This window comes from Entelurus aequoreus, linkage group LG12, assembly GCF_033978785.1.
Source record: "Entelurus aequoreus isolate RoL-2023_Sb linkage group LG12, RoL_Eaeq_v1.1, whole genome shotgun sequence".
Classification (NCBI taxonomy): Eukaryota; Metazoa; Chordata; class Actinopteri; order Syngnathiformes; family Syngnathidae; genus Entelurus; species Entelurus aequoreus.
The window spans coordinates 60,257,028-60,269,156 of record NC_084742.1 but is presented as its reverse complement, the minus strand read 5'-3'; the positions used below and the strand labels follow the sequence as shown (position 1 = coordinate 60,269,156).

Sequence of the window (12,129 nt, the reverse complement as noted above, 5' to 3'; positions counted from 1 at the left end):
TCTGCTTGATTAGCATTGTTGTTGATGGGGAAGGGATCTCCTCTACGTCTCGGATCATATGACTGGCTTCCTCATTACCTCTCAAAATGGCTCGGGAATCTTTGTGAGATTGATACAATTTTGATCGTATTATTTACTCGCTAACTTTGGAAGTCTTTTAGTGTCACAAATCAGATATATACGATAATAGCTTCAGTATAAAAACTACTCGTTTTTCCACTCTACTGCTACTTTGTTCTGTCTTCTAGTCATCCATAGCGTTTCTACTCGTATGGATTCTTCATTCATCACACCAAGCAACGTTTGTAAGTTTTACAATATAACTAAAACTATTCTTACTTACTAAAGCGTCCCATGTGTGATGTCTGTAGGAGTGTTTTCATGCATATTTGTACCTGCTATCGTAATGTAACGATGCCAGCGTCGTTAGCATTAGCTAATATGCTAACATGTTTACAATTATTCAGTTACAATGGCATTCTTTTTGTATTATATTCACCAAAACGTCAGCGTGGAGTTATTGAGTTTGTTTAGCTGATTGGAGTGTTAGCTTGCGCAGCTAGTGGGTCCATGACCATGACTTCTGTTTTGTTTGATCAGCTGTTTTACTGCCCTGTTACAGACACTGTTTGGAAACAATGAAGGTATGTAAATAAACATAAATATCTAATTTTACAACATATATATCTGCGGCCATGACCATGACTTCTGTTTTGTTTGATCAGCCGTTTTACTGCCTTGTTACAGACACTGTTTGGAAACAATGAAGGTATGTAAATAAACATAAATATCTAATTTCACAACGTATACATCTGCGGCCATGACCATGACTTCTGTTTTGTTTCATCAGCCGTTTTACTGCCTTGTTACAGACACTGTTTGGAAACAATGAAGGTATGTAAATAAACATAAATATCTAATTTCACCACGCATATATCTGCGGCCATGACCATGACTTCTGTTTTGTTTGATCAGCTGTTTTACTGCCCTGTTACAGACACTGTTTGGAAACAATGAAGGTATGTAAATAAACATAAATATCTAATTTTACAACATATATATCTGCGGCCATGACCATGACTTCTGTTTTGTTTGATCAGCCGTTTTACTGCCTTGTTACAGACACTGTTTGGAAACAATGAAGGTATGTAAATAAACATAAATATCTAATTTCACCACGTATATATCTGCGGCCATGACCATGACTTCTGTTTTGTTTCATCAGCCGTTTTACTGCCTTGTTACAGACACTGTTTGGAAACAATGAAGGTATGTAAATAAACATAAATATCTAATTTCACAACGTATATATCTGCGGCCATGACCATGACTTCTGTTTTGTTTGATCAGCCGTTTTACTGCCGTGTTACAGACACTGTTTGGAAACAATGAAGGTATGTAAATAAACATAAATATCTAATTTCACAACGTATATATCTGCGGCCATGACCATGACTTCTGTTTTGTTTCATCAGCCGTTTTACTGCCTTGTTACAGACACTGTTTGGAAACAATGAAGGTATGTAAATAAACATAAATAGCTAATTTCACCACGCATATATCTGCGGCCATGACCATGACTTCTGTTTTGTTTGATCAGCCGTTTTACTGCCTTGTTACAGACACTGTTTGGAAACAATGAAGGTATGTAAATAAACATAAATATCTAATTTCACCACGCATAAATCTGCGGCCATGACCATGACTTCTGTTTTGTTTGATCAGCCGTTTTACTGCCGTGTTACAGACACTGTTTGGAAACAATGAAGGTATGTAAATAAACATAAATATCTAATTTCACAACGTATATATCTGCGGCCATGACCATGACTTCTGTTTTGTTTCATCAGCCGTTTTACTGCCTTGTTACAGACACTGTTTGGAAACAATGAAGGTATGTAAATAAACATAAATAGCTAATTTCACCACGCATATATCTGCGGCCATGACCATGACTTCTGTTTTGTTTGATCAGACGTTTTACTGCCCTGTTACAGACACTGTTTGGAAACAATGAAGGTATGTAAGTAAACATAAATATCTAATTTCACCACGCATATATCTGCGGCCATGACCATGACTTCTGTTTTGTTTGATCAGACGTTTTACTGCCGTGTTACAGACACTGTTTGGAAACAATGAAGGTATGTAAATAAACATAAATATCTAATTTCACCACGCATATATCTGCGGCCATGACCATGACTTCTGTTTTGTTTCATCAGCCGTTTTACTGCCTTGTTACAGACACTGTTTGGAAACAATGAAGGTATGTAAATAAACATAAATATCTAATTTCACAACGTATATATCTGCGGCCATGACCATGACTTCTGTTTTGTTTGATCAGCCGTTTTACTGCCGTGTTACAGACACTGTTTGGAAACAATGAAGGTATGTAAATAAACATAAATATCTAATTTCACAACGTATATATCTGCGGCCATGACCATGACTTCTGTTTTGTTTCATCAGCCGTTTTACTGCCTTGTTACAGACACTGTTTGGAAACAATGAAGGTATGTAAATAAACATAAATATCTAATTTCACCACGCATATATCTGCGGCCATGACCATGACTTCTGTTTTGTTTGATCAGACGTTTTACTGCCCTGTTACAGACACTGTTTGGAAACAATGAAGGTATGTAAATAAACATAAATATCTAATTTCACAACGTATATATCTGCGGCCATGACCATGACTTCTGTTTTGTTTCATCAGCCGTTTTACTGCCTTGTTACAGACACTGTTTGGAAACTATGAAGGTATGTAAATAAACATAAATATCTAATTTCACAACATATATATCTGCGGCCATGACCATGACTTCTGTTTTGTTTGATCAGACGTTTTACTGCCTTGTTACAGACACTGTTTGGAAACAATGAAGGTATGTAAATAAACATAAATATCTAATTTCACCACGCATATATCTGCGGCCATGACCATGACTTCTGTTTTGTTTCATCAGCCGTTTTACTGCCTTGTTACAGACACTGTTTGGAAACAATGAAGGTATGTAAATAAACATAAATATCTAATTTCACAACGCATATATCTGCGGCCATGACCATGACTTCTGTTTTGTTTGATCAGACGTTTTACTGCCCTGTTACAGACACTGTTTGGAAACAATGAAGGTATGTAAATAAACATAAATATCTAATTTCACCACGCATATATCTGCGGCCATGACCATGACTTCTGTTTTGTTTGATCATCCGTTTTACTGCCGTGTTACAGACACTGTTTGGAAACAATTAAGGTGTGTAGATAAACATTTACAGAATATGTCTGTGTAAATAATTAATTCCACAACCTATATAACTGCGACTTGAGAGCGATGCATTAGAACAGGTGCGTTGCATTAGAACAGGTGTGATACCTGCGTGGATTCTAAGGTGAAGTCCTGCAGCAGAACTTTGTCGTCATTGGACAGACACACCATCCTCTCCCCAGAATACACCACCGTGAATCCCTCAAAGCTCATGATCTGGTCTTTGGAAGGCCAGTACAGACACGGCTCGCCGTCCTCGCTCGTCTGAAAGACACCAGCGAGTGTGTGGAAGTTGCAAACACACGTCTAAATGTGTGTGTGTGTGTGTGTTGTCACCTGCTGATGGGAGTCGGGCAGGTGGACCACCGTGTGCGTGTTGTGTTCCCAGACCATTCGCCAAAAGTCCTCCACGGTGCCGCTGAGCGGCGTCTGACCCACGATGAACTCCTTACTGTGGCGCTGGCCCTTTAAGACGCACAGACATGACATCGTTGGCCACGCCTTGAGAGGGCGGTTCTTAGCGCGGAGTCAGGTAAAGGAAAGCGGTTTACCAGCACGTAGGAGGCGTTGATGTAGCCTGAGGAGTTGGTTTCCGTGGCCGCGAGACACACTCGGGATCTCTCCACTGCAAACACAACTACAGTCTGACACCACTTGCAACTCACGTGGATCTTCAAAAATGATCAATAAGGATGAATAAAACTCACGATTCGGATGTGAATCCATCTTTTGTGCACCCCTTATCTTTACTATTTTTCATGTTCCTTTTTGACTCTACTTAAATGTATAAGAGACTGCATTTATGTTATTCACATGTGAATAATTCTGTATAATAGACTGTATTTATGTTATTCACATGTGAATAATGCTGTATAATAGACTGTATTTATGTTAATCACATGTGAATAATGCTGTATAATACACTGTATTTATATTATTCACATGTGAATAATGCTGTATAATATACTGTATTTATGTTATTCACATGTGAATAATGCTGTATAATAGACTGTATTTGTTATTCACATGTGAATAATGCTGTATAATAGACAGTATTTATGTTATTCACATGTGAATAATGCTGTATAATACACTGTATTTATGTTATTCACATGGGAATATTGCTGTATAATAAACTGTATTTATATTATTCACATGTGAATAATGCTGTATAATAGACTGTATTTATATAATTCACATGTGAATAATGCTGTATAATAGACTGTATTTGTTATTCACATGTGAATAATGCTGTATAATAGACTGTATTTATGTTATTCACATGTGAATAATGCTGTATAATACACTGTATTTATATTATTCACATGTGAATAATGCTGTATAATATACTGTATTTATGTTATTCACATGTGAATAATGCTGTATAATAGACTGTATTTGTTATTCCCATGTGAATAATGCTGTATAATAGACTGTATTTGTTATTCACATGTGAATAATGCTGTATAATAGACAGTATTTATGTTATTCACATGTGAATAATGCTGTATAATACACTGTATTTATGTTATTCACATGGGAATATTGCTGTATAATAAACTGTATTTATATTATTCACATGTGAATAATGCTGTATAATAGACTGTATTTATATAATTCACATGTGAATAATGCTGTATAATAGACTGTATTTGTTATTCACATGTGAATAATGCTGTATAATAGACTGTATTTATGTTATTCACATGTGAATAATGCTGTATAATACACTGTATTTATATTATTCACATGTGAATAATGCTGTATAATATACTGTATTTATGTTATTCACATGTGAATAATGCTGTATAATAGACTGTATTTGTTATTCCCATGTGAATAATGCTGTATAATAGACTGTATTTATGTTATTCACATGTGAATAATGCTGTATAATACACTGTATTTATGTTATTCACATGTGAATATTGCTGTATAATAAACTGTATTTATATTATTCACATGTGAATAATGCTGTATAATAGACTGTATTTATATAATTCACATGTGAATAATGCTGTATAATAGACTGTATTTGTTATTCACATGTGAATATTGCTGTATAATACACTGTATTTATATTATTCACATGTGAATAATGCTGTATAATATACTGTATTTATGTTATTCACATGTGAATATTGCTGTATAATAAACTGTATTTATATTATTCACATGTGAATAATGCTGTATAATAGACTGTATTTATATAATTCACATGTGAATAATGCTGTATAATAGACTGTATTTGTTATTCACATGTGAATAATGCTGTATAATAGACTGTATTTATGTTATTCACATGTGAATAATGCTGTATATTAGATTGTGTTTATGTTATTCACATGTGAATAATGCTGTATAATAGACTATTTATATCATTCACATGTGAATAATGCTGTATAATAGACTGTATTTATGTTATTCACATGTGAATAATGCTGTATAATAGACTGTATTTATGTGATTCACATGTGAATAATGCTGTATAATAGACTATGTTATTCACATGTGAATAATGCTGTATAATAGACTGTATTTATATCATTCACATGTGTATAATGCTGTATAATAGACTGTATTTATATCATTCACATGTGAATAATGCTGTATAATAGACTGTATTTATGTTATTCACATGTGAATAATGCTGTATAATAGACTGTATTTATATTATTCACATGTGAATAATGCTGTATAATAGACTGTATTTATGTTATTCACATGTGAATAATGCTGTATAATAGACTGTATTTATGTTATTCACATGTGAATAATGCTGTATAATAGACTATGTTATTCACATGTGAATAATGCTGTATAATAGACTGTATTTATATCATTCACATGTGTATAATGCTGTATAATAGACTGTATTTATATCATTCACATGTGAATAATGCTGTATAATAGACTGTATTTATGTTATTCACATGTGAATAATGCTGTATAATAGACTGTATTTATATTATTCACATGTGAATAATGCTGTATAATAGACTGTATTTATGTTATTCACGTGAATAATTCTGTATAATAGACTGTATTTATATTATTCACATTTGAATAATTATGTATAATAGACTGTTTTTACATTATTCACATGTAAAAATACCTAAATGTTTATTATCTATAGTGAGCGAACTGTGGTGCTGAATTCCCCCAGGGATCAATAAAGTACTTTCTATTCTATTCTATCAAACACGATTATCGCAATGTATAATTTGGTATAATAACTATAATGAAACTTTTTCAAAACAGGTTTCAGGTTAGAAAAGCTCCTCCTGGTTGCATGAAGATGGTCTAAAAATGTTTTTTGTTTTTTTTAAATGTATTCTTTTAATTTAATAAAAGGTCATTGTTTTTAAATGGACTTTCAAAAATGATGAATACATTAGGAATGAGGATGAATAAAACTCACAATTTCGATGTAAATCCATCTTTTGTGCACCCCCTTTTTTACCATTTTTCATAAAATATGGTGTTATATTTACCCATCACACATTTATCCATAAAAACTCACATATTTCTCCTTAGTCACAAAATGTATCACATATCAAAATATTTTCCACTTTCAACAAGCCTTAAATAAATTATTTAATTCATTAATTCAACGATTTGATCCAATTCCGATTCCTGGGGTGATGATTCCATTCAGAATCGATCTCGCAACGTATAATGATTATGATGACACTTTTTCAAAACAGGTTACAGGTTAGAATTTTTTTTAAAAAATTTATTCTTATTAAAAAAATATATATATTATTGATTTTTGAAAATGATGACCGGATTTTGAATCAGGAGGAATAAGAATCATAATTCGGATGTGAATTGATTTTTTTGCACCCCTAATATTGGCAGCAACAGAAGGATTTCGACGCACATTTATTTTACTGACAATTTCACATTTAGACAATAAACGTATTCAGTAGAATTTGTATTTCTATCCTTTTGCTCCTTAAGAAAACATATTGGACTCACTTTTGGGAGCAAAGTGCTTTTTTCTATGGGACAAAATTAAATGAATACATCTTTTAATAATGACTTACTGTGTCATGAATTATAATTGGAATTAAAAAACATAAATGTGTCATCAATGTATTTTATGGAAAATTACATTATTTCATGATTTAATTGAGTACTGATTTAATGATTTCTTAAAATATTTAAATATTTGATGATTGAATTACTTACTGCGACCATGATTTCATGACTTATTTAATGACTTAATTTATGAAACACACATTTAAGTAATTATTGAAATATTTATTTGGTAAACTGTTGTCCGATTTGGCCCTTGTCAGTGGGCGGGGCTAAAGTAAAGAAATAAATAAGTCTAAAAAAACTAAAAACTTAAATATTTAATTATTAAATAATTAATACAATTTTGAAACACTTAATTAAACCCTGAAAAAATGTAAATCAAATAATTAAATTATATTAAATATATTTATGGCACATTTATTAACACATGTATTTAATTCCAATTTAAATGAATTAATTACACATTTAAGCGATTATTTAAATATTTATTAGGTACATTTTTGTCCCATTTGGCCCTTGTTAGCATTTGTCAGTGGGCGGGGCTAACACGCATCTCGTCCCGTCATTGCAAATGGAAGTGACCAATCAGGTTTTTAAGCTCCGCCCACTGATTTGACAGGTGAGTTTGACAGATAAAATTAATTTATGAAGCGCTGACAGGCTTCAAAGGTAAATAAATAAATATAAAAACAATACCTCAATGTGTAATTAATCACTAAATAATGAATTCAATTTTTTTAATAATTAATTAAATGTGCTTTTATATTAAATATATTTATGGCACATGTATGTATTTAATTCCAATTATAATTAATTCAATTTTTTAATGATTAATTAAATGTGCTTTTATATTAAATATATTTATGGCAAATGTATGTATTTAATTACAATTATAATGAATTAATCACACATTTAAGTAAATATTTAAACATTTATTAGGTCAACTTTTGTCCCACTTGGCCCTTGTTAAGTTTGTCAGTGGGCGGGGCTAACACAAACCTCGTCCAATCACTGCAAATGGAAGTAACCAATCAGGTTTTTAGGCTCCACCCACTTATTTGATGAGTGAGTTTGACAGATAAAATTAAGTTATAAAGCGCTGACAGGGGCCAAAAGTAAAGAAATAAATACAACCTAAAACATTTATCAAATGTGTAATTAATTAATTACAGTAAATCATTAAATAATTAATACAATTTTGAAATAAATTAATCATTGAGTTATATCAGCAATTAAATGTACTTTTATATTAAATACATTTATGCCACATTTAATAACACATTTATGTATTTAATTCCAATTATAATGAATTATTGAGCCCTTTTAAGTAGTTTAAAAATATATATTTATGAGGCACATTTTTGTCCCATTTGTTTGCATTTGTCGGTGGGCGGGGCTAACACACATTTAGTCCAATCCTTGCAAAAATGGAACCGATCAGGTTTTTAGGCTCCGCCCACTGATTTTTACTGGCACGTTTGACAAATTAAATTAATCCCCAAAAGCGCTGACGAATGTGCCAAAAGTAAATATACATAAATACATCTAAGAGAGGAAACATTTTAAATGCGTCATTAATGAATTAAATCAATAAATAATTAAACGAACAATTTACATTTTATGATGAACACATTTTTGTATTTAAATCAAAGTATAATGATTTAAGTAATTATTACTTAATTAAATTTTGTCCCATTATTTAAAATGCCTAGTATTATTGTAACAATAAGAATCATAGATTATCCATGAGATATGTACCTGTATTAAAATAATTGTTGATATATTGAATTAGATATTGCATGAATTTGCTGAGCTCACATTAACTTAGTTTTAGTGCACAAAATGTCATTTTGTCAGTTGTGAAAAAGTGAGTTATGCGGAGAAGACGAGGCCGACCTGGCATCAGCGCTCTGGCTCGGTTCCTCATGGCGTTGCCGTCTCGCAGGGCCGTGCTGTAGTCGGCGTGCTTGGCCTGGCGTTGGCTGATCAGCTGCGGACGCCACGGGTGGGTCAGTCGGCGTAGCTGCACGGTCGCTCGGCAACCGGGCGCCTACCTTGAACTGCTTGTCCATGCGCGTCCTGCCCGACACGCCGGGCGTCAGGAGGTCGGCCACGTAGGCGTGGAGGAGGTCGGCGGCCACGCAGGTGTTGCGACTCAAGATGGCCTCCACCAAGACGTCGTGGATGAACACGTACTGCTCCTGGATGCAGAACAATCATGTGGAAAGAAGAAGGCAGGGCTGTTTATTGGTCATTGCTGAGAATATTATTTTTTGGACCATGTTTACATGTCAACTTCATGTGTGTTATATTTATGCATGAGAGCATTTTGTTGTAAGCTGTGAGGTGTGTGCGTGCACCTCAGTCTGAACCAGGAAGTTCCTCTGTGTCCGCACATGTTTCAGGAAGCCGAGGACATTGACGGTCCCCTGGTCCTGGATCTGCTGCAGCATGCTGTCTATCACGATGTAGGTTCCTGTGCGGCCCACCCCGGCACTGTCACGCACACACACATTAGTTCCTGTGCGGCCCACCCCGGCACTGTCACGCACACACACTTTAGTCACAAGACGCCCCCTCCCAACAATTAAAGGAGAACTGCACTTTTTTTTTTTTTTTTTTTTGATGCATTCTAAGTCGTAAAATACAGCAAGTAAGAGGTGGCTAACAATAGAGTCGTAGGGAGTACACTATTGTGCCCAAAAAGCCCTCTAAAAAAAACATCTTGTTAATATTAACCAACTATTAGCCATATTGTTATTATCACAATCAGAAATACTTGAAAAATCTCAGAGGGAAAATTCATATTTTCAACACAATCCCATTCAAGATCACACAAACACTACAGGGAGACAGAACAGGATCAAACATTACAGGGAGACAGAAAAGGATCAAACATTACAGGGAGACAGAACAGGATCAAACATTACAGGGACACAGAACAGGATCAAACATTACAGGGAGACAGAACAGGATCAAACATTACAGGGAGACATAAGAGGATCAAACATTACAGGGAGACAGAACAGGATCAAACATTACAGGGAGACAGAACAGGATAAAAAACATTACAGGGAGACAGAACAGGATCAAACATTACAGGGAGACAGAAGAGGATCAAACATTACAGGGAGACAGAACAGGATCAAACATTACAGGGAGACAGAAGAGGATCAAACATTACAGGGAGACAGAACAGGATCAAACATTACAGGGAGACAGAACAGGATCAAACATTACAGGGAGACATAACAGGATCAAACATTACAGGGAGACAGAACAGGATCAAATATGACAGGGAGACAGAACAGGATCAAACATTACAGGGAGACAGAACAGGATCAAACATTACAGGGAGACAGAACAGGATCAAACATTACAGGGAGACAGAACAGGATCAAACATTACAGGGAGACAGAAGAGGATCAAACATGACAGGGAGACAGAACAGGATCAAACATGACAGGGAGACAGAACAGGATCAAACATTACAGGGAGACAGAACAGGATCAAACATTACAGGGAGACAGAAGAGGATCAAACATGACAGGGAGACAGAACAGGATCAAACATTACAGGGAGACAGAACAGGATCAAACATTACAGGGAGACAGAAGAGGATCAAACATTACAGAGAGACAGAAGAGGATCAAACATTAGAGGGAGACAGAACAGGATAAAAAACATTACAGGGAGACAGAACAGGATAAAAAACACTACAGGGAGACAGAACAGGATCATACATTATAGGGAGACAGAACAGGATCAAACATCACAGGGAGACATAACAGGATCAAACATTACAGGGAGACAGAACAGGATCAAACATGACAGGGAGACAGAACAGGATCAAACATTACAGGGAGACATAACAGGATCAAACATGACAGGGAGACAGAACAGGATCAAACATTACAGGGAGACAGAACAGGATCAAACATTACAGGGAGACAGAAAAGGATCAAACATTACAGGGAGACAGAACAGGATCAAACATTACAGGGAGACAGAAGAGGATCAAACATTACAGGGAGACAGAACAGGATCGCTGACGGGTCTGCCAACTTCCGGCGCCCCTTACAAAAAAGGTGAGAAACAGGTAAATGCTGGGAGGGGAGGGGGGGGATCAGTCTAAACCTGGGCCCCTGGAGAGGGGGTCCAGACTAAAGGCCACGCATGTGGCCACTAAGCCTTTAGAGGTTTTTTTTTAAAGACACACGTACGCACATGTACGCACACGCACACGCACGCACGCACGCACGCACGCACGCACGCACGCACGCACGCACGCACGCACGCACGCACGCACGCACGCACGCACGCACGCACGCACGCACGCACGCACGCACGCACGCACGCACGCACGCACGCACGCACGCACGCACGCACGCACGCACGCACGCACGCACGCACGCACGCACGCACGCACGCACGCACGCACACACACACACACACACACACACACACACACACACACACACACACACACACACACACACACACACACACACACACACACACACACACACACACACACACACACACACACACACACACACACACACACACACACACACACACACACGCACACGTAACAGGGCCACCTGCAGTGCACCAGGACAGGTCCCATCTCTTGCGTTCGAGCCCGAGACGACATCCGGATGAAGGCCAGGACCGGCAGAGTGTACTCTGGGACGCCCATGTCGGGCCACTGGGTGTAGTGGTACTGCTGGACTGTGTGCTCCAAGCTCCTCCCACACGCCTGCTGGAGCAGACACGTTGGTGCACGTGTGTGTGTGTGTGT

At 36.2% G+C, this 12,129-nt stretch overlaps 1 protein-coding gene across 3 annotated transcripts in view; it reads right to left on the bottom strand.

The window, feature by feature from the left end:
* The window catches only part of ptprz1b (protein tyrosine phosphatase receptor type Z1b), a 216,260-nt gene that overhangs the window by 2,082 nt on the left and 202,049 nt on the right, over nucleotides 1-12,129 (bottom strand). For 2 of the 3 annotated variants that reach the window (XM_062066327.1, XM_062066329.1), the window contains 7 exons: nucleotides 11,930-12,090; nucleotides 9,686-9,821; nucleotides 9,380-9,526; nucleotides 9,222-9,315; nucleotides 3,833-3,906; nucleotides 3,618-3,746; nucleotides 3,390-3,545 (listed from right to left, as the gene is read on the bottom strand). In XM_062066327.1, the coding sequence (XP_061922311.1) occupies nucleotides 3,390-3,545; nucleotides 3,618-3,746; nucleotides 3,833-3,906; nucleotides 9,222-9,315; nucleotides 9,380-9,526; nucleotides 9,686-9,821; nucleotides 11,930-12,090 (897 nt within the window). The remainder of the gene's footprint in view (nucleotides 1-3,389; nucleotides 3,546-3,617; nucleotides 3,747-3,832; nucleotides 3,907-9,221; nucleotides 9,316-9,379; nucleotides 9,527-9,685; nucleotides 9,822-11,929; nucleotides 12,091-12,129) is intronic. The other variant, XM_062066328.1, reaches the window with a different exon arrangement.